Below are 21072 nucleotides of genomic sequence, written 5' to 3' on the forward strand. Positions count from 1 at the left end.
AGGGAGACCGCGAGGGGAAGGGAGACCGCGAGGGGCAGGGCTCCGGCGAGCGCGTGCGCCCGCTGGCGTCAGCTGTCAGCTTCTCCAGGCAGCGGCTTCAGGTATCGGAGGCATTCGGGTCTGCTGGCTACCAGCCCCTGCGCGCGTCTGGGGCCCGGGGGGGCCCCTCCCCCGGCCCTCGCCCCCGCTGCTGCCTCCTCATCCCCTCCCGCCGCCCTTCGCGCGCTCCCCTTCTCCCCCTGCTGTTTATTCCGGAGAGCGGTGGCCCCTCTCCCGCGCCTTCCCGCCCCCAGCGCGCGCACGCACACCCCCCCCCAGAAACGCGCTCCCTTTAGGAAGCTGGCAGCGAACGGGATCCTGGAAATTCTGGGGCTGGGCAATTTCAGAAAAACCCTTTTAAAATCTTTGATCTGCCCACTGAGGTTCAAGGCAGACACCACTTCCATTCATCCCCTGCCTCCGTCCTCATTTGTTTTAATCACAGCGTCACTCGACCGTTGATATTCATGTAGATTGTGCTCTGAGAATCTGCTGCCAGTCATTCTAATTTTTCCAAAATTGCTCCTTCCGTTTTATCGTTTTAAAAATGTAGACGTCCCCACTAGTTACCCTTAGGTGGCAAGGACTTTCGATTGGCCCCGGGAAGGATATGTTCAGCTGTAGAAGACAGGACAAGTTTCTTTTGCTGGCATTGTCGATACCTGCCACCTGTCAGGGCCCCAAGTCAGGGCAAGGGCAGGTGATTTCACCGGGCTTGGAGTACTGAGCATGCCTCCGTTCCCGGTTAGGAGAGATGCAGTTCTGAAGCCAAAGTTCTGGGAAGGAGCAGGTGGATGTATTCAAAGAGACTTCTAACGGCAAACGAGCTAGCAAAAGGCAGAGCATACTGAATAATATAAAAGGTGAGAGCGATGGGAAGCGATATGTGAAAACTGGGAGTGACATATCCCTCCTGGGAATGTGGAAGGTGAGTTGTTAAATGGCGCTCCGTTTGTTCATTCATTTACTTATCAATATACGTTTATAGAGTAGGTCAGGGTGTAACATTATTCATAGTCGTGTTATAATTTAAGGGTACTAGGAATTGAGAAGCAACCAGTTTATAACAGAGCGCTGGGAAATGCAAATATGTTTTAAATACGTTAAAATACGTTTTAACTCCATGTTAATCCACTATCTTTCCTAAACTTATCAGATAACTTTTTAATCTAAGGGCTGGAAAAAAAAATTAGTGCTTACTAGAATTGTCAGGGTTCTCTATTGGGCAGGAGGCCAGTGTTGGAAGATAAACTCATTAAACAAGTTATTGCAAATGAAAGGACCCCCTTAGGTGACAGAGGAAGAGGGGGAGGGGGAGGTTAGCACAAAGGCTCTGGCCTTCTTAGTCATTCAGCCAATATTTATTGAATGCTTACTAGTTTGAGACTCTGCTCAGGGCTAGGGATAGAAGAGATAGCAAGAAAGATAACATCCCTAACCTCAGCAAGCTGAAGAAGGGATAGGCAAGTAAACAGGCTTTTGAAAGTAGATGCTCTGATAGAGGATGGCACTCACAGAGGGCAGTATTCGTGAAGCCCAGAGGAGGAGGAGAAAGAGTTGGGGGAGGAGTAAGCATGCAGGGCAAAACCGAAGGTAAGAAAAGCATGGTAATTCAGAGAATTTAAAGAAGCTCATTGACTGTGGCTGGAAGATTGTTTCCAAAGAGTGGGAGTGGGAGTGTTTGGGAGGAAGAATGGAGAGACAGTCTAGAGAGGGAAGCAGAGGCCAGATCATGTAGAGTCTTCTAGGCCCTGTTTTAAAATTGCACCTTAGGGAATTCCCTGGCGGTCCAGTGGTTAGAACTCCGCGCTCCCACTGCAGGGGGCCCGGGTTTAATCTCTGGTTGGGGAACTAAGATCCTGCAAGCAGCTTGGCAGGGCCAAAAAAACAAAACAAAACAAATCAAAATAATGGCTTCATCTTATAAAAAATAATACAAAAATAAAAATGAAATTGCGCTTTATTCCACAGACAGTGGGGAGGCATTGAAATGTTAAGGCAAGGTAATGACGAGGTCAGATTTTTGCTTGAGAAAGACTACTGCCTACAGGCAGGAAAAAAATGAGGATGGGAGGTAGGGATGAGAGGGAATGGGGAGAAGAGCTTTAGAAGGGAGACATGGTCAATGAATATCAGCATGTAGATCCTCATGCCTTTGTGAAATCCGCCCCACCGCAATTCCTTGGAGAGAGGAACTTTTCCTGAAGGGACGTGGGGAGGGAGGAGAGTCAGCAGTGAGAGACAATTGAGAAGCAATAGAGGTAAATAGAAATTAGAGATAGAGAGAGAATGGTATGTTTGGGGGGTTGGGTTTTTTTTACAAGATATTTTGTTTATACATGACTCTAGCTCATACAGTTCAAGGATAGAAAGAATGTTGATTTGCAACTGAGTAGTGGAGTAAGTTAAAGGAAAATTGGACACACAGTAATCACTGATATATACATATTCCAAATTTCCTGCTTTGTGACAGCAAACCGGTATGCTCCTACCCCAATAAAGAAGGAGCTCGCCTCTCCTTCTGAGAGAGTTGTTTTATTCCTATTATCTTTCACTCCTGCCATCTGATCGTCTATGACCTGCCTCGATTTCAATCCATCTGTCAGAAATCAAAGTTCATGCTACTTGTACACTAGGCCACGCTCTCTAGATTAGTTTAGGTCTTAGACACCTGTGGCTGCCCCGGGAGCTGAATTACCTTATGGCGTAAGCATGGTGGGCTGTAATCAGAAGATCTAAAGGAAAGCTTAAGTGCTAGCGCTAAGGTGTTTGGAGGTACCAGGGCTCCCTGCTAGACCTTCTCTCTACTCTGAGCTCAGGGGCAGAGGTAACATCCAGGGGGAAAGCTGGCTGACCAGAGCCAGAGGAGGACAGCCAAACATTTTACCCTAGCTTTGCTTGTTACTGTTTTGAGATCATTTGCTGCATTCTCTCTCTCTCTCTCTCTCTCTCTCTCTCTCTTATTTCAGTTCTACTATCCTCAATTTTCCTTCATATTTTTCCTTTTCTATTTCTCCTCTCCTCTTTTAATCTTTAAAATTTTTTGTTTTAAATTAATTAATTTATTTATTTAGGTCTTCCTTGCAGTGCGCAGGCTTCTCATTGCGGTGGCTCCTCTTGTCGCGGAGTACAGGCTCTAGGCAGGCAGGCTTTCAAGTTGTGGTGCGCGGGCTCAGTAGTTGTGGCTCACGGGCCCTAGAGCGCAGGCTCAGTAATTGTGGCCCACAGGCTTAGTTGCTCCATGGCATGTGGGATCATCCCAGACCAGGGCTCGAACCCGTATCCCCTGCATAGGCAGGCGGATTTTTAACCACTGCACCACCAGGGAAGTCCCTCCTCTTTTCTTTTTAACTCTCTCTTCACTTCTCTTTTTCCTTCTTTCCTTTCTCCCTTTCCTCCTTTCTTCATTAATTGATTCACAGATGTTTTTGTATCCAGTATCTATTTTGTATCTATATAGTACAATCTACTCTGTTACTGGCATGAGTGCTGGATCTACAGAGAAGACCAAGGCAAGGGGCTAACCCTTGAATTCATAGCCAGTCGATGTATGAATCAGGACTCTATGGTTGCAGGTAATAGAAATGCAGTCAAAATAACTTGGGGGTGGTGGGGAGGGGAAGTGTTTAAGAGGTAACAGGGCTGTCACCTGGAAGCCAAACATATGGATACAGACAGCAATCTGAAATGGGAATTGAATACAGTCCTGACTCTCTCTCCTTCCCTTCTCTTGATTCTCTTTTATCTTCATTCTCTCCCTCAATTCCTAATTCCCAGGGAGGGGACTAACTGGCCTTACTTGGTCAGGTGCCCAGTCAGGGAGGACAAGGTGTCAGGATCATGACGTAAAAACATGCCTACAGAAAGACATAAAGAACCTGAGTTTAAGTCCTGACACCAGCTGCCCAGGCTGTCAGTGGTCGTGGCAGCACTTCTCAGTGGAGACAGCGCTTAGAGGGGTGCTTCACACAGAACACTGAGCCAAGGCCTGAGGCAGGACCCAGCGGACACGTCTGAGGGTTGACCTTGACCGCCTGCGCACACCTCGGATCTCCCAGAGGAGCAATTTCTAAAGTTCCGTGCGGCCATGTCGCAGGAAACCTCTGCAGTGCTGTGCCTTTGACCCCTCTGCAGCACCTTCGCATCTCCCCCTGAACTTTGACAGATACCGAAAGCCCCACAGGTGGGAGAAGTTACCTGTGTGCTGCCCACAAGCATGTAGACAGACCCCAGACTGGTTGGAACCAGGTTGATGATGCTGACTCCCAACTGCCTCACCACCAACAAATCAGAAGAATGTCCACAAGCTGATCCTGCCCTCCTCCTTGAACCATTACTATAAAACTCTTCACTACCCCTTCCAGGTCAGGACACACAGTTTGGAGGGTATTTGCCTGCTGTGGCCCCCTTTGCCTGGCAAAGCAATAAAGCTATTCTTTTCTACTTCACCAATAAATAAATAAATAAATAAATAAATAAATAAATCAGAGGGAATATCCTGGCAGTCCAGTGGTTAGGACTTGGTGCTTTCACTGCCATGGCCCAGGTTCAATCCCTGGTCGGGAAACTAAGATCCTGCAAGCCACGCAGCGTGGCCAAAAATAAATAAATCAGTTAATTAATAAAAATAAAAAGAGGAGAGATTTGTTAGAGAATGGGTTTAGCTGTAATATGTTGAATTTCAGATATTAATGGGATATTAAGCTAGGAAATCTGATAGGCAATTCTAAGAGTATGATGCTCAAAGAGAAAGTAAGTTGTTAAATATATTGATTTGGACTTTATTCATCTAGAGGTCATTGATACCAGGGATGTGGATGAGATCACCCAAGAAAATCATGTCTAAGGAAAGAAGCAAGGGTCTATGGGGATCCCTGAAGAACACCAACATTTAAGAGGATAACAGATGCAAGATAGCCAGCAAAGAAGGAGACCCTAAAGAAAGCAATGTCATGCAAGTCAAGAGAAAAAGGTTTTGAAAGAAAGGGATGCTAAACAGTATCTAATGCTGCATAGAAATAAAGTTAAAGTATAGCAGGATTCAAAAGAAGCCTATCAATTGCCTGTTTGGAGATCATTACTGGTCTTTATGAGAGCAGTTTTAGTGGAGTGCTAGGAAAAGAAAGTAATGTACATTGCATGAGATTAAGGTTTCTTTTTTTTTTTTTTTTTTTTGCTGTACACGGGCCTCTCACTGTTGTGGCCTCTCCCGCTGCAGAGCACAGGCTCCGGACGCGCAGGCTCAGCAGCCATGGCTCACGGGCCCAGCCACTCTGCGGCATGTGGGATCTTCCCGGACCGGGGCACGAACCCGTGTCCCCTGCATCGGCAGGCGGACTCTCAACCACTGCGCCACCAGGGAAGCCCAAGAGATTAAGGTTTCTTAATCTGAGCACTATTGATGCTTTGAACCAAATAATTCTTTGTTGTGTAGGCTGTCTTGTGCATTAAAGGATGCTTAAGCAGCGTCACAAGCCTCTACCCACTAGATGCCAGTAGCACCTCTCCCTACTTGGAATGACCAAAAATGTCTCCAGACATTGCCAAATGTACTCTGGGGGCATAATGCCCCCTCCCCCACTTGAGACTCACTGCATTAGATTGAGATGTGGATGGGAGAGAGACAAAACAAATGTATTTTTCCAAAAAATATTATTAGGAGGCAGCAGCATCTTTTTTAAATTTTTATTTATTTATTTTTGGCTATGTTGGGTCTTTGTTGCTGCACGCGGGCTTTCTCTAGTTGCGGCGAGCGGGGGCTGCTCTTCGTTGCGATGCACGGGCTTCTCATTGCAGTGGCTTCTCTTGTTGCGGAGCACGGGTTCTAGGCTCTCGGGCTTCAGTAGTTGTGGCTCACGGGCTCTAGAGCGCAGGCTCAGTAGTTGTGGCGCAGGGGCTTAGCTGCTCCGCGGCATGTGGGATCTTCCCAGACCAGGGCTCGAAACTGTGTCGCCTGGCAGGCGGATTCTTAACCACTGCACCAGCAGGGAAGCCCAGCACCATCTTTGAAAAACCTTTTTCTTTTTTGTTTTTTGTTTTTGGCTTATAAACAGAAATTTATTTCTCATAGCTCTGGAGGCTGGGAAGTCCAAGATCAAGGCCCCAGCAGACTGGGCATCTGGTGAAAGCCTGCTTCCTGGTTCATAGACAGCTGTCTTCTCGCTGTGTCCTCACATGGTGAAAGGGATGAGGGAGCTCTCTGGGGTCTCTCTTATAAGGGCACTAATCTCATTTAGGAGGGCTGTGATTGGGGGTTAGGATCAACGCCTTAGCATTCAGCCTACAGCCCAGGCTTAGCATGGTAATGGCACAATAAAAGATGATTACTTGAACATGAATTCAACTGAAATTCAAGTAGAACAAAACCCAAAACCATATACTTACTCTATAGCTTAAAAAAAACTGTTCACTGTCATCTCCTCTACTAGAGGGAATTAAAGCTGGCCTGTTCATTTGCCTTAACAGGGGACCACTAAATGTCTAAATCGGGAATCGACTATATTCTATCCAGTTTAACCCTTTCTGTTAACACGGGGAAACAGAGGTCCAGGGAGTTCGAGAAACTGACCCAGAGACAGACAACTACTTTTGGGCTGGGCCAAGTGTAAGGCCGGGGTTCCTTTCATTAACACCAACATCTTTTCATTTATGTGGCCTTTCACAGTTTACCAAGCACCTCTCAGCTCCATGACCTCATTTATTATACTATATCCATGAACTTACAGAGATGGCTTTTGGAGGATATTTTGCATCCTCAGACCAGTGTTGCAATAGCTTATTCTATACTGACCCTTAAATTTAAAAAATATATATGTACACACACATGTAAATGTGTGTGTACATATATATGCACATATGGAAGACACGGCACCACATCTCCCTGTGTTAACCCCATGCGGGCCACACCCTGGCAGTCACAAAGCACAAACAGAAAATGGTCTTCGGTTTCAGAATTCCCGAGTTGCCACTGATGCTTCAATACTAAAGGGCTTAGAAGCGTTTACACTTTGGAGTAGGAATGTTTTAGGCTTCCCTTTAATGAGTCTCATTTTGAGATAGGATGGCAAGGTTGGCCACTCTTCATGCAGTTTTTGTAGTAAGTCTTTCAGAGAATGAATGGTGAAGCCAATTCATTTCTCCTCCTGGAATTTGTCTTTCTTCTTTTTCTTTGTTGTGAGGTTATATATTAAAGGTATGGGCATACAGACATTACAAAAGATAAGGGCTATCACGTGAGGGAGGAAATCAGACAATAAATCCAAAGAAACCTACGGAAATTAAAAATCTGAACTCAGGGGCAGGGCAGGAGGCGACACGGTCTTTTCACAGAGCCGTTACACGTAATGCAACTGTCCTCAAAAGCAGGAATGGAAGAGACTAGCCATTCAGCTGCAGAACGAAGCTGGGGTCTTGGCTTTAGAGTTTTCGATATCTTTAGCATTAGGCTGGGCAGCAAGTGCCTTTTCCAGAGTAGGCCAGTGAAGGTAAGTCCAGTTTGGTTTTTAAGGCTTGAGTCAGCTCTGTGGCCAGCAGCTCATGGAGGGACACACTGTCGTCCAGTCCAGTCGTAACGCTTGAGGACACTGGGTGGTGAAGACAACCAGATTTGCTTGTTTGGGGTCTGCTTGTTGATGACATACGTTCCTAGATCTCTACCCAGTTTAATTGTTAAAACACCACTCCCAAAGGAGATATCATAGTCTTCAAATGTGTAAGGTTTGTCTGCAAGGTCTTCAAAAAACTCTGCTAAGGAGTCCAGCGTCTCCTCGGCCAGTCTTTCATAGGTGGTATCGTCCAGAGGGCCAGCGTCACCCAAAGTTCCTGTTGTCCTCAAATTCATCCAACAGACACACTGCTTTTTGACATTCAGGATCCGGTTGAGGCAGCAGAGGCTCAGACTGGGCTCTCTGGGTGTGCCGGCCGCGGCGGTCTCAGTGCGCAGGCCCTGGCAGCCGTAGAGCCGGGGGTCCTTTGTTGGCCGCCGGGTCCCGGCGTGGGCCTAGGCAGAGCCCGGGGGCGCCGAGCGGGGCAAGAGACTGGCAGCCGCTCGGCGCCCAAGCGTCCACATCGACAACCCTTTTTCTTTTCCTAACTTGCAAACATCTGTTTATTCTAAATTTAATTTTTTAAACCCAAGCTGCCTATGGGGAAGATACCCACCCAAACCTTCTCTAGTTCCTTTAAATGAAGAATAAGTTTAAAAATGAAATATTTTATTTATAAAAGTCTATAGATTTAAAATAGGAATTCTTTCTTTCTTTCTTTCTTTCTTTCTTTCTTCCTTTCTTTCTTTCTATTTATTTATTTTTGGCCATTTGGCTTGTGGGATCTTAGTTCCCCAACCAGGGATTGAAACCAGGCTCTCAGCAAAGAGAGAACAGTCCTAACCACTGGACCACCAGGGAATCCCCCATAGGAACATTTTAGCGTTTCATGTCAATTTTCTAAGATAATACTCTGTTTTGACAATCTTGTGACAATGTTGAGGATTTCTAGCCAACTTGTAGTGGAAAACACTTTTCTGCCTCTGATGTTATGATTCTACCAACAGTAATGGCATTTAATATAATCTAAACAATATTAGTCCATAAGTAGAAAAGCCCCTTTCAACAGAGATGACTTTATTTTACAGAAAACAAGGGAAGTAATACCAAAGCTCTGTCGTCTCTATTTTTTTGGCCTTATTCCATGAAACAGTTGATAAGGATATATTAATAAAATGTGTTACAAATGATATTTGCGAAATTTAGAGCAAAATTAGATTCTAGGGAGAATATTTGGTAACCACGTATCCTTTGTTCTCCAACTTTTATTGTCTTACCACCATATCCCTCACCTTCTCCTACTGCTTACTTTGAATAGTCTTCTCTGGCCATTGTCCGAGCTAGAATATCCCATTTATCAACCAACTGGATATCGTTGCATTCACATATTTTCAAACCTAATCTCAAATTACTAACCTGTGTATAATACTTTGGCTAACTCTACCAGAATAGAGTATGATATCTTGTTTTTAGAAAAACCAAATGTGTCACTATATTTATATTTATGACCGGGTTTAAAAGAGAATCTGGTCATCAGCTTATTCGAGCCATATTAATTTACAGAGCTGATATTGCTGGAAGGTTTTTAAATGGCATCCAGACAACAGACTCCTGCCACTGTCTTAGAACCAAAAGGGGATGCATTTCAATTAAACACATATTTTAGAAGTATTTGTGTCAGGCACTGTGCCAAGGACTGGGAGAGAATAATAAGCATGGATGTGGTCCCTGCCCCTGAAGCTTGTCGTCTGGGAAAGATAGATATGTGTGTAAGAAAGATAAGATATCTGTGTGCAGTGGGTGTAAAAACTTCTTAAGGCAGAAATGAAACAAAGTTAAGAATCAGGGTTTTAACATTTCCAAAATTAAACCAACAAATATTTTTAAGCACGGTCCCCTGTTGATCCCCACTGTACCTTATTTGGTTGCAATTATCATCCCCTCTGTGCAGAGACAACAAAGCTCACCGACGGTTCCATACGTGCCCCCATGTTGCCTAGATTCTTTGCAGTGAGGTGGGGTAGCATGACCCATCTGGCCACTAGCCAATGAGCTGAACCCTAGAAGAGGAGGTATGAGTTCTTGTCTTGCTCTATTCCCCTAACACTGTGAACACTCAGGACTCATAGCGTGATGGTGGATCACAAGACCAAAAGCAGCCTAGGGCCATGAGTACGTCACAGGAAAGGAAGCCCTGCAGAGTTGCCTGAACTGACCAAGAGTTTTATAGAGTGAGAAATAAACTTCTGTTAAACAAAATTGTTTAACTGCCGTTAAATGAACTTTTGCCAAAAGAACCTGTCTTATCCTAATGTACCGTGGCAACGCAATAAACAAAAAATGCTCTGAATCTTCACAATAAGAGTTTATTTTGGTTTGCATGCATTTGGCAAATCCCTACTGACCTCTTACTATGCGTCAGGCCCTGCTTTAGATGCCAAGAATACTGTGATGAACAAGACAAAGTCCCTGCAGCCACAAGGAGCTTACATTTTAGTGGGGAAGACAGACAATAAGCAACTAAAACTTTCAGGTAGTGATAAATGCAACAAAAGAAACAAAGACCTTACTTCTTTTTTTGTTGTTGTTATGAATTTATTTATTTATTTTTATTTTTTATTTTTGGCTGCGTTGGGTCTTTGCTGCTGTGCGCAGGCTTTCTCTAGTTGTGGCAGGCGGGGGCTGCTCTTCATTGTGGTGCACGGGCTTCTCATTGCGGTGGCTTCTCTTGCTGCAGAGCATGGGCTCTATGCACACAGGCTTCCGTAGTTGTGGTAGGAGGGCTCAATAGTTGTGGCTCACGGACTCTAGAGCGCAGGCTCAGTAGTTGTGGCACACGGGCTTAGTTGCTCTGCGGCATGTGGGATCTTCCTGGACCAAGGCTCAAACCCATATCCCCTGCCTTGGCAGGTGGATTCTTAACCACTTGCCACCAGGGAAGTCCAAGACCTTACTTCTTAATCTTGCCCTATTTTCACCATGTCTCATCCCTCTGACATTGTTACTTTCCTCCCTACTCAACTCCTATTCTATGCTCCATCATTATGTTCATTGTCCCACCCACATCTTCAACTCACCCTTCTCTCCTCTCTTCATACTTGTCTGAAAAAAGGCCAACCTGGTTAAATCCAATTATTTGCCACCTTTATACCTAATCCTAGTAGCTGAATATGGCTGCAGAAAAACAATAATCCTGACTGTTCTCACTTTGACTTCATGGCCACTAACCTCAATTGGTCCTCCTTGCTGCTGCCTGGCAACCCTACTACATTCTCTTGTCCACTCGTCTCCCATTCTCCTATATGACTAGCACACATTCCTCTCTCCTGAAACCTCCAACTGTCCTCTCCCACACTGACAGTCAATGATTTTGCTCCTGATTTCACTGAGAAGTTCAAAGGAATAAGAACTTCTGAAGTTCCCACAAATCTGCCAACCCCACCGTCTGAAGCTGTATCCTCTGTCTTCCCTTCTGCTACTACGTAGAAATTGTCCTAAGGACAGCTCCTCCACTTGTGTACTAGGTTCCATTGCCTCTCATCTCCCATGTAGACATGAAGATGTGTCACCTAGATCCCCCTTCACGGAAGGACCTGTTGCTCAGCTGCAGAGCCCGCAGTCAGCAGACAGCCTCCATGGTCAGCTCCTTCAGCGGCTGCCCCATCTGTGGTCAACTTCATCCCAGGTCATGCCCTTCCTGGGGCAGCTTGCATGCAGTGACTGGGCAAGGTGGGGGTATAAAAGCTCAGCCACGCAGGACACTCTGAAGAACTGTACTCACTCCAGAACTCCCCATGGAGTTGGCTGAGGCTTGGCCAGTTCTGCTTTACAGTTTGACCTCTTCCTCTGCCCACTCTTGCTTTCTCCCCCTTCCTTTCACAGGTACTGATTCCTAATCAATATCTGACACCCCAGATTCTGTTTTAGCATCTGCTTACAGAGCCCTACTTGACATACCAACTTTAGGTCAGCTCCAGCTATTGTCCCCTCCTTCTCTTTCATCGCCAATTTCTCCCTCCCTACTGATTCATTCCCATCATCACATAAACATACAGTAATATCTCCCTTCTTAAGAACCAAACTCCCGGGACTTCCCTGGTGGCGCAGTGGTTAAGAATCCGCCTGCCAATGCAGGCGACACGGGTTTGAGCCCTGGTCCAGGAAGATCCCACATGCCGTGGAGCAACTAAACCCATGCGCCACAACTACTGAGCCTGTGCTCTAGAGCCCACAAGCCACAACTACTGAGCCCACGTGCCACAACTACTGAAGTCCGCGTGCCTAGAACCCATGCTCTGCAACAAGAGAAGCCACAGCAATGAGAAGCCTGCACACCACAACGAAGAGTAGCCCCTGCTCACCGCAACTAGAGAAAGCCCGCGGGCAGCCACAAAGACCCAATGCAGCCAAAAATAAAAAATAAAAATAAATAATAAATAAATTTATAACAACAACAAAAAAAGAAGTAAGGTCTTTGTTTCTTTTGTTGCATTTATCACTACCTGAAAGTTTTAGTTGCTTATTGTCTGTCTTCCCCACTAAAATGTAAACTCCTTGTGGCTGCAGGGACTTTGTCTTGTTCATCACAGTATTCTTGGCACCTAAAGCAGGGCCTGACGCATAGTTAGTGGTCAATAGGGATTTGCCAAATGCATGCAAACCAAAATAAACTCTTATTATGAAGATTCAGAGCATTTTTTGTTTATTGTGATGTGATGGTATATTAGGATGAGACAGGTTCTTTTGGCAAAAGTTCATTTAACCGCAGTTAAACAATTTTAACAGAAGTTTATTTCTCACTCACTGCAACTAGAGAAAGCCTGCATGCAGCAGCAAAGACCCAATGCAGCCAAAAATAAAATAAATCAATAATTTATTTATTTTAAAAAAAGAGATGCATTTCTAAGGAATAATTTCCAGTGAGCCCAATCTCTTGCATCTTCCCATTCATAGAAAAGCACTAAAATCATTGACTTGAGATGTCTTTTTTTTGTGATTATCAGTAATCTTTTGATGTTTGACTACATGTTTTTGTTTGGGTTTTTTTGTTGTTGTTTTGTGAGTTTCGTTCAGCAAAAACTCCTATATATCCTGGCTCTTCCCTTACTTATTCAGAGCAGTACTCAGAGCTATCTGAGAGGCTGTCTCCCAGGCTATAGTCCTCAGTAAGTTCCCTGAATAAAACATAACTCGCGGCTTCCCTGGTGGCACAGTGGTTGAGAATCTGACTGCCAATGCAAGGGACACAGGTTTGAACCCTGGTCTGGGAAGATCCCACATGCCGTGGAGCAACTAAGCTCGTGCACCATAACTACTGAGCCTGCGCTCCAGAGCCCGCGAGCCACAACTACTGAGTCTGCATGCCACAACTACTGAAGCCCGCGCGCCTAGAGCCCGTGCTCTGCAATGAGAGAAGCCACTGCAGTGAGAAGCCGGTGCACCACAACGAAGAGTAGCCCCTGCTCACCGCAACTAGAGAAAAGCTCGGGCACAGCAATGAAGACCCAACGCAGCCAAAAATAAATTTATTAAAAAAAAAAAAAAGTAACTCGCAACTTTTAGGTTGTGCATTTTTCTTTGGTGGACAACATAAGTATTTTGAACTTTATTCCAAGTATGATGGGGAATCATTGGAGAGTCTTAAGCAAGCGAGTACCCAATCTGATAATTAAAACAAAAATACAAACAAATCACCTTGGCTGCTACGTGATTAGTAGGAGGTGGGGCTAGCAATGTGGAAGCCACCTGACCAGTGAGGGACTATGTCAAAATCCAAGCAAGAGAGTGGACAGGATCTTCGTGACATCAGTAGAGTGAAAAACGGTTTAAAATTTGAGAGTATAAGTGAAAGGATTTGCTTATGTTTTCAGTAGGGGCACAAAAGGAAAAAAGAAGATTCAAAGAAAATGTTTAACTTTTGCCTTACAAACCGGAGTCCATTCAGGCAAATTTAACTGATCATATTTCTGTTAAGTTCGTCCAGTAAAAGGATACTTTGGGCAGACAGTGGTTGAGGACTTCGGGGGGGAAAAAATGAAGGGAATCAAATACAGTAAGGGGGGAGCATTTGGGCGGGGGGAAGCACTGTGTTGTTGTTGTTGTTGTTTTAAACAAAGCCAAAAGGTGAGTTTATTGCAAGTGTTTCGACCTGCAAGCCCGGAAACTCAAGGGTATGGGAGCAATGTGTTCACTTTTACGTTGAGTTTTAAAGGATTCTGCGGAGCTGGCCTAGAACTCTGGGAGAAGAGTCTGGACTGGGTGATACCGTATTTCCTCTATTATAACAAACACACATGACTCCCCCCTACATTTACAGGTCTGGAAATCTTTTTCTCTCCTGTGACTGTGAATTTTCAACGTGGTAGGGGCTTTTCCCTTGCGGTGCACCTTACAAGCGACGGGGTCCTCCGAAATACAGCAGATTAGGGAGTCATCACCAGCGTGATCTCTGGGACCCAAATGAGATCGCTCACTTAGTTACTCCCCTCAACCTCCGGGAAATACTGTAGCAGCGACTTCACGGGATGTAAACTTCTTCACCACCCTCCGCCCGCCCCCTCCCGGACCCGCGGCCGCTCCTCTTTTCCGGGAACGAGCCACGGAGACAATACACATGCAGGCCCTCTAGCGTTCTTCCGCTCGGCGCCGCCTCGCCGGTCCCGCGCCCGCTCCCGCACGCCGCCCGGGAAGCGGCCTGTCCGCTTTCCCGGCAGAACGCCGACCAGACGCCGGACGCCGCCGGGGCCGCCCGGGAGCGCGCGGCCCCTCCGCCCGCGGCCAGGGCGACCCTCGCGCCCCCGCCCGGGCCCAGCCCGCCGGGGCTTCCCACAGAGGCGCCGGCCCGCCCCGCCTCCCCCACTCCGCGCGCGCCAACTCCCAGCTCACGGCCCTGATTGGCCGCCGCATTCCCGCTTTCCTTCCCGAACCGCCATTTTGAAAATCTTGTTGATTCTGGGCAGCCGAGAGAGCGGCGCAAGCGTCACGCCAGCGAGCAGCCCGCGCGCGTTCTCCTCGGTTCCTGTCGCCGCCGCCCGGAGCGTCTTCGTGCCCTCGTGCGGCAGGCCCGCGGCGGCCGGGACCCGTGGTGAGGGCCGCGTTGGCGAAGGAGAGGCCGAGAGGGCGCGCGGGGCCCTCCCGCACCGCCGCGGCCATTTGGACGGCGGCCTGGGGCGGGGGAGGGGACGCGGGCGGCCGGCGGCGCGGGCCGGGCGGTGGGAGGGGCGGCTAGGCGCCCGCGCTTTCCCGCCTCAGGACGGTCGGACTGCCTGCGGGGCAAGAGGGAAGCCGCCCCCGGGGAGTGAGAGCAGCAGACCCGGCTACGCTGGGAGGCAACTTTGCGGTCAGGTTCCCCGCGGCTCCCGGGGGCGGCCGGCTGGGGCCGCCGCGTCCTTCCAGCCGGGGGCGAGGGGACCGAGACGTGTGGCTTCCTCCCCGCCCGCAGGTCCACAGCATGTCCTCCTCCGGCCCTGCTGCGGAGGGAGAGGGAGCCCCCTCCCAGCCCGCGTCCGAGAAAGAGCCCGAAATGCCCGGTCCGAGAGAAGAAAGTGAAGAGGAGGACGAGGACGACGAGGAGGACGAGGAAGAGGAAGAGAAAGGTGGGGAGGAAGTCTCGTTCTTAGTGATCGATTTTACCGAAAACGGTTTTCTGGCTGTTTTTGCGCTTAGAGACGCTAAATCGGAGTGATTTTCAGTAAGAATGTTTGCGGAATGAGGGTTTTTTTGTGTTGAGCAGTAGCAGAGAAAATAACTTGGGGAATTCCAATTTTTTAAAAATTACTCGTTCCGTTGTTACTACTTTGGAGTGCAGTTTACTTCTCGCCAGCAACAGAGAAGTTCATAACATTTCATCATTTGACAGGAAGTTTGTGAGTTTCAGATCTGCTTTTTTAAAACTGCTAGCCTTGGGGGTTACTAAGGTAATGTCTTGTTTTTGCTAATTTAAGTACACGTCCTTTGCCTTTTGAAGTTATTGCAGGGTCCTAACTGAAATCATATATTAAGACTTGAAAAAGTTATTAATACGAGTCTTGGAAATATTTTAACAGTTTTAATTTATTTGCCGAACTTCAGCAGACGTTCTTTTCAAAGGCTTAGGAGAGTTACTTTCACGGGGAAACCCCGGTGAAAGCTGTTGCTCCTTTAGAAAGTAGTTAAATACGAAAGCAGTGAACTGTGAAAGAAAGTTAAATGAGAGCTCAGAGCTGTCTCAGTTTTGGTGTTGAGAGAGAGCGGTAGTAGCCTCTTTGGACGCACGAAACCGAGGAGCCTTAGAGAATTGAGTGGTATGCTGCGTCAGTTTATCCAGGATGCATGGGGCAGTGCCCCTTAGTTGTGCCAACTTCCTAAAATGTTTCTAACCACTTAAAGCTCCGTGTCACAGATCTTAGCCTTCTCCCGTGGTGTTAGCCCAATCTAGGTTTGTTTAATATTTGACTACCGCTCAACCAAACTTGGGAAGAGGTTTGAGGTTTTCGTCCCAAACCCAGGTTTCACTGTCAATTTTTTTTTTTTTTAAGTCTAAACCAGTCCACCGTCAGCACTTTTTATAAATACAATCTGGGTTGAGATTACACGGTGTGCCTTTTGTTTGTCTAAAGTGGTATGTGCTCTGAGGGGAAGCATGTCCACGTTTAAGTACAAAAACGCTTAGGAAAAATATGAATTATTTTTAAATTATTCATAATATAACAACTGAAAATTGGCCGCAGTATCTCACTACTAGTCCAAGACTTTCTCAGCGCTTTTTCCTCCAATTTTTGGTTTTGGATGCCACCGAGATGATGAATTTCTTCACATCAGGAAGAAATTATAGAAGTCATGTAAAAATTCTATAAATGACCGGTACAGTAATGCTCGGGAGATTGATGGCAGTTTAAATTGTGATTTTTTTTTTAACATGAAAATTTAAAAAAAAATTAGCCCCAGGCAGTTCTATAGTTGTCCTAATTTATTATTGTTCTCCTTTTACTCATTTGAGGTGTTTGTGGAGCAGTCGAAATTGTGGATGTTTTTATCCTACTTGGCCCTGAAAATTTAACTCTACTACTGAGGCATCATAGAAACAAGGCACTGAAATTTGTGCCAAGTAAGGGGGTGAATTGACTTAGCTTGGCAGTGGTTTGGGGAGTGAGGGGAAGGGCGGTAGGAGATGCCGTGTAAAAGATGACTCCTAGGTTTCTGTCTTTGGCAGCTGGTGGATAATACTGCCATTTTCTGAAAGATTAGAATTCATGAAGGTGAGTGAGTTTGGAGATGATTATGACTTCTGTTTTGGATGCATTGAGTTTGGTGCCTGTAGGACATGAAGTGGAGCTGTTCAGTTGACAGCCTGAAGCTCAAGAGAAGGCTCTGGACTGGAGGTAGACCAGGAAAGTCATTAGTTTATAGATGGTAATCAGCAGCAAGTAAAGGGCTTATATCACTCAGGGAAAGGAAGCGGAGTGGTCACCAGCATTGCTTTAGAGTGCTTTCTCTCCATGCTGCACACCATTGCCAGCATACACCTGCTGGAATCCCTTTCTTTTTACTAATTCTTTGTGGGCAGATCCTTACGTCTCCAAATCTTACCTGTCCTTCAAAGCCAGATCCAATGTTTTGGTCCTTTTTCCATAATCGAAAAAGAATTACTCTTTCATCAACTCAGAGAACTTTAAATTATATCTTTCTTAAAGTGTATTATCATCTTCTACTTTGGAGTATATTTGTGTCTCACGGACCCCAGTAGACATGATCTCTTTCAAGAAATATTCAGTTTCTTGGGCTTCCCTGGTGGCGCAGTGGTTGAGAGTCCGCCTGCCGATGCAGGGGACACGGGTTCGTGCCCCAGTCCGGGAAGATCCCACATGCCGCGGAGTGGCTGGGTCTGTGAGCCATGGCCGCTGAGCCTGCGCGTCTGGAGCCTGTGCTCCACAACGGGAGAGGCCACAACAGTGGGAGGCCCGCGTACCGCAAAAAAAAAAAAAAAAAGAAATGTTCAGTTTCTTAATCATCTGTTGATGCCTCCTTAGTATCTAGTGCAACTTGGCACAAAACAGGCATGCAGCTGAATGAATGGAAGGACTTCCAGCAATCTATAGTGTCCTCTTATTTATCTGACTTTATCTCAGTCAGAAAGTAAATGGGTTTTAGAAAATCCAGCCTAGGGACTACCCTGGTGGCTCAGTGGTTAAGAATCTGCCTGCCAATGCAGGGGACACGGGTTTGAGCCCTGGTGCAGGAAGATCCCACATGCCTCAGAGCAGCTAAGCCCGTGTGCCACAACTACTGAGCCTGCGAGCCACAACTACTGAAGCCTGCGGGCCTAGAGCCCGTGCTCCGCAACAAGAGAAGCCACCGCAATGAGAAGCCTGCGCACCGCAACTAGAGAGAGCCTGTGTGCAGCAATGAAGACCCAACACAGCCAAAAATAAAAAAAAAGAAAATCCAGCATAATGTTTAAATTGTAAAATATATATATTACCTAGCTCAGGAATAAAAAAAGCAGTCCGGACTAAACATTGCAAAACTTTTTTACAGGGTTTTATGACCATTATTATGAACATCATTTATTGAACTACAAAGTAATGCCCTCCCAAGTGATTGACTTAAATGTAAACTTGTAGAATTTTACCCTAGCCATAGTAACTCCAGGCTTCTCTGCCTTACTGGTTTTTCTTCTGTCAGCTTACTAAATTATTGCTTTGCCCTGAATAGCTCTTGAAGTTCTTAAAATCTCGATCTAAACTTGCTGTTTTCTGATGTACGGTAAATGGAATCCCAATTAATAGAATTATGTCTAGTCAAATCGTAGGTTTAATGAGCACCTTGGCGATTTTTCACAAATAAAGTGACTGGACTTCCATAGCAATAATTGTAGCTGGATAGAAGTTTGTTTGCTTTCTGATTTTGTTTTTTAAACTGGTTCCCCTGTGGGATTGCCAGGTAAGTAAAGTGTTACTTGTAAAAAACTTCAGCGATGCTGTTAACTTATCACATATTTTCATCTCTTTTGTATCATTTGCTTCTCAAAATCATGCTCAGGAGAAGAGTTTATGTTTATGTAATAAAGTTAATACCTTCTTTAAGCTTTTTGTTATTTAAGAAGTATTAAATTAATTTCTAGAAAAGAGTCTCATCGTGGAAGGCAAGAGGGAAAAGAAAAAAGTAGAGAGGTTGACAATGCAAGTCTCTTCCTTGCAAAGAGAGCCATTTACAATTGCACAAGGTAAGTTTATGTTCCTTTCATTTTATAGTGAAAACGCCTAAATGTACAAAATGATGGCTAGCAGTACTTATTAGTTTTTAGTGTTTACTAAGTAGCAATATGTAACTGGTGTAATTCTATTTAATTTGCCCTATTAGAGCAGAAGTTATATGTAAATTATGCTGTAAAAATAATTCTCATTAAATTAAATGTTCTAACACATAATGGGTATTTAACTTTAACATGGTATTTTTTCCTAGGAAAGGGGCAGAAACTTTGTGAAATTGAAAGGATACATTTTTTTCTGAGTAAGAAGAAAACAGATGAACTTAGAAATCTACATAAACTGCTTTACAACAGACCAGGCACAGTAAGACCTTTTTTATATCTTTTACCTAGTAGTATACTTATGTGTTAAAATACTTCACAATGGAAGCATAATTTTAGTTCTGGAAAGGACTTAAGCAATCAACTAGATCAATCTCCATACCCGACAAGTGAGCCAGCTGACACACAGTTGAATGACTTATCACAGGACATGTAGCTGGATATTAGCCATTAGTATTTTAACATCCAGGGCTCTTTATACTGTAGTTGTTTTTAAGGCAAACTAAAAGTTCACATTGTGAAATCAAAATTATGATGATTTTAGTGATTTTTAACTGTATTAGAAGAAATTTATTTTTTGGATTTTTAAAAAATTAATTTATATTTATTTATTTATTTATTTGGCTGTGCTGGGTCTTAGTTGTGGCACGCGGGATCTAGTTCCCTGACCAGGGATCAAACCCAGGCCCCCTGTATTGGGAGCACGAAGTCTTAACCACTGGACCACGAGGGAGGTCCCTTTTTGGATGTTTCTAACCGTTCAGAAATAAATGATACAGCATATTGTATCTCCTTTTGAGGAAATATCTGTTAAATTAGGTGGTAATTTTTTTGCCAGTGTTAGAATAAATCAGTGTTTCATTTACTGAATCACTATACTGTACACACAACTTCAGTATTCCATGTAAGGGAGGAGACTGCTTTGAGCTGTGAGTGGACAAAGTGAAGTTTGACGGTGTTTGACTGTCTGAAGCACGGTAAAATTTATTTTCATGTGTGTGACCTCATTCGACCCTGACAACAATCTAATCTACACAAGTCCCATCACTGCTAAATGGTATTAACTTTTGGAGGGGCTCTGTTCTGTTTAAAGAATCGATCCCTGACTTTCTGTTGGAAAATAAGAAATATTACTAGCAACTGGTATTTATTTAAGGAAAGGATGTCATTTTTTTTTTTTAATGTTATTTATTTATTTTGGCCGCACCGCACGGCTTGTGGGATCTTAGTTCCCTGACCGGGGACTGAACCCGGGCCCTTGGCAGTGAGAGCATGGAGCCCTAACCACTGGACCGCCAGGGAGTAGGCTGTCTTTTTAGTAACTTTCCACATCCCCTGGTGCTGTCAGGTAACATTTACTTGTGGTTTTATAATTACTAGTAAAAAATCCCAGACGAAATACATTTCAATTCAAATTGTTATTTTCAAAGAATTGAGTTTGAACACTTTATAATGTTAATATTTTAGTAGCAAATACAGTTTTTCAATGTGAAGAAAAAATGTTGAATACACCAATGTTATAATGTGGAGACAGGTGTGAAAATAAAGGTGTTGGCTTTGAAATTTTTTTGTGTACATTACTGGGTAATAAGTAGCATTAATAATAGGAGAAACATTTTCAGGTGTCCTCATTAAAGAAGAATGTGGGTCAGTTCAGTGGATTTCCATTTGAAAAAGGAAGTATCCAATATAAAAAGAAGGAAGAAATGTTGAAAAAGTAAGTTATTTTTATAAATATCATAGTTAATGTGCTTCAGACTTAATTTTAAACATTTAAATATAACTGCCCTTATGTTTTCAGTAGACTGCTGATTCTTTGCTTTAAATTCCAAGAGCATGTCATCATAAAGTATTAACTATTTCCGATAAATAGCGGCTGTCAAGATTATTGAAAACTCAAAACACATTTCTGTTTCTTAGAAGAATGATACAGGTAAATCATTCACACAGTCCAAAATTCAGGAGGTCCAAAGGAAATGTAGTGAAAACTCTTCCATTCCTGTTCCCTGCCAGCCACTCTGTTCTCCCACTTATAGGTACCGTTTAAACTATTTTGAAGTTAATCAATTTGATAGAAATCATTTCCATTCTAACGCAAACAAGATGATACATTCTTTAAAAAAAATTTTTTAATGTGATGATATATTCTTATAAGAGTTTTTGTTTGTTAAGTCACCTGTAGTTTAAAAACTCTGAGTA

General features: G+C 44.7%; 1 protein-coding gene and 1 pseudogene across 4 annotated transcripts in view; one reads left to right on the forward strand and one right to left on the reverse strand.

Moving 5' to 3' along the window:
• Window positions 1-7479: 7479 nt before the first annotated feature.
• On the reverse strand, window positions 7480-8107 carry LOC307059446 (frataxin, mitochondrial-like; annotated as a pseudogene). Its single transcript has one exon. The product of its transcript is annotated as a frataxin, mitochondrial-like (transcript).
• Window positions 8108-14512: 6405 nt separating this feature from the next.
• DEK (DEK proto-oncogene) overlaps window positions 14513-21072 on the forward strand; it is a 28810-nt gene continuing 22250 nt past the window's right edge. For all 3 annotated transcript variants that reach the window (XM_079713033.1, XM_079713034.1, XM_079713035.1), the window contains exons 1-5: window positions 14513-14667; window positions 15025-15178; window positions 18685-18786; window positions 19026-19135; window positions 20496-20590. In XM_079713033.1, the coding sequence (XP_079569159.1) occupies window positions 15034-15178; window positions 18685-18786; window positions 19026-19135; window positions 20496-20590 (452 nt within the window). In that variant the 5' untranslated portion in view covers window positions 14513-14667; window positions 15025-15033. The remainder of the gene's footprint in view (window positions 14668-15024; window positions 15179-18684; window positions 18787-19025; window positions 19136-20495; window positions 20591-21072) is intronic.

This window comes from Hyperoodon ampullatus (assembly GCF_949752795.1).
Source record: "Hyperoodon ampullatus genome assembly, chromosome: 10".
NCBI classification, from domain to species: Eukaryota; Metazoa; Chordata; class Mammalia; order Artiodactyla; family Ziphiidae; genus Hyperoodon; species Hyperoodon ampullatus.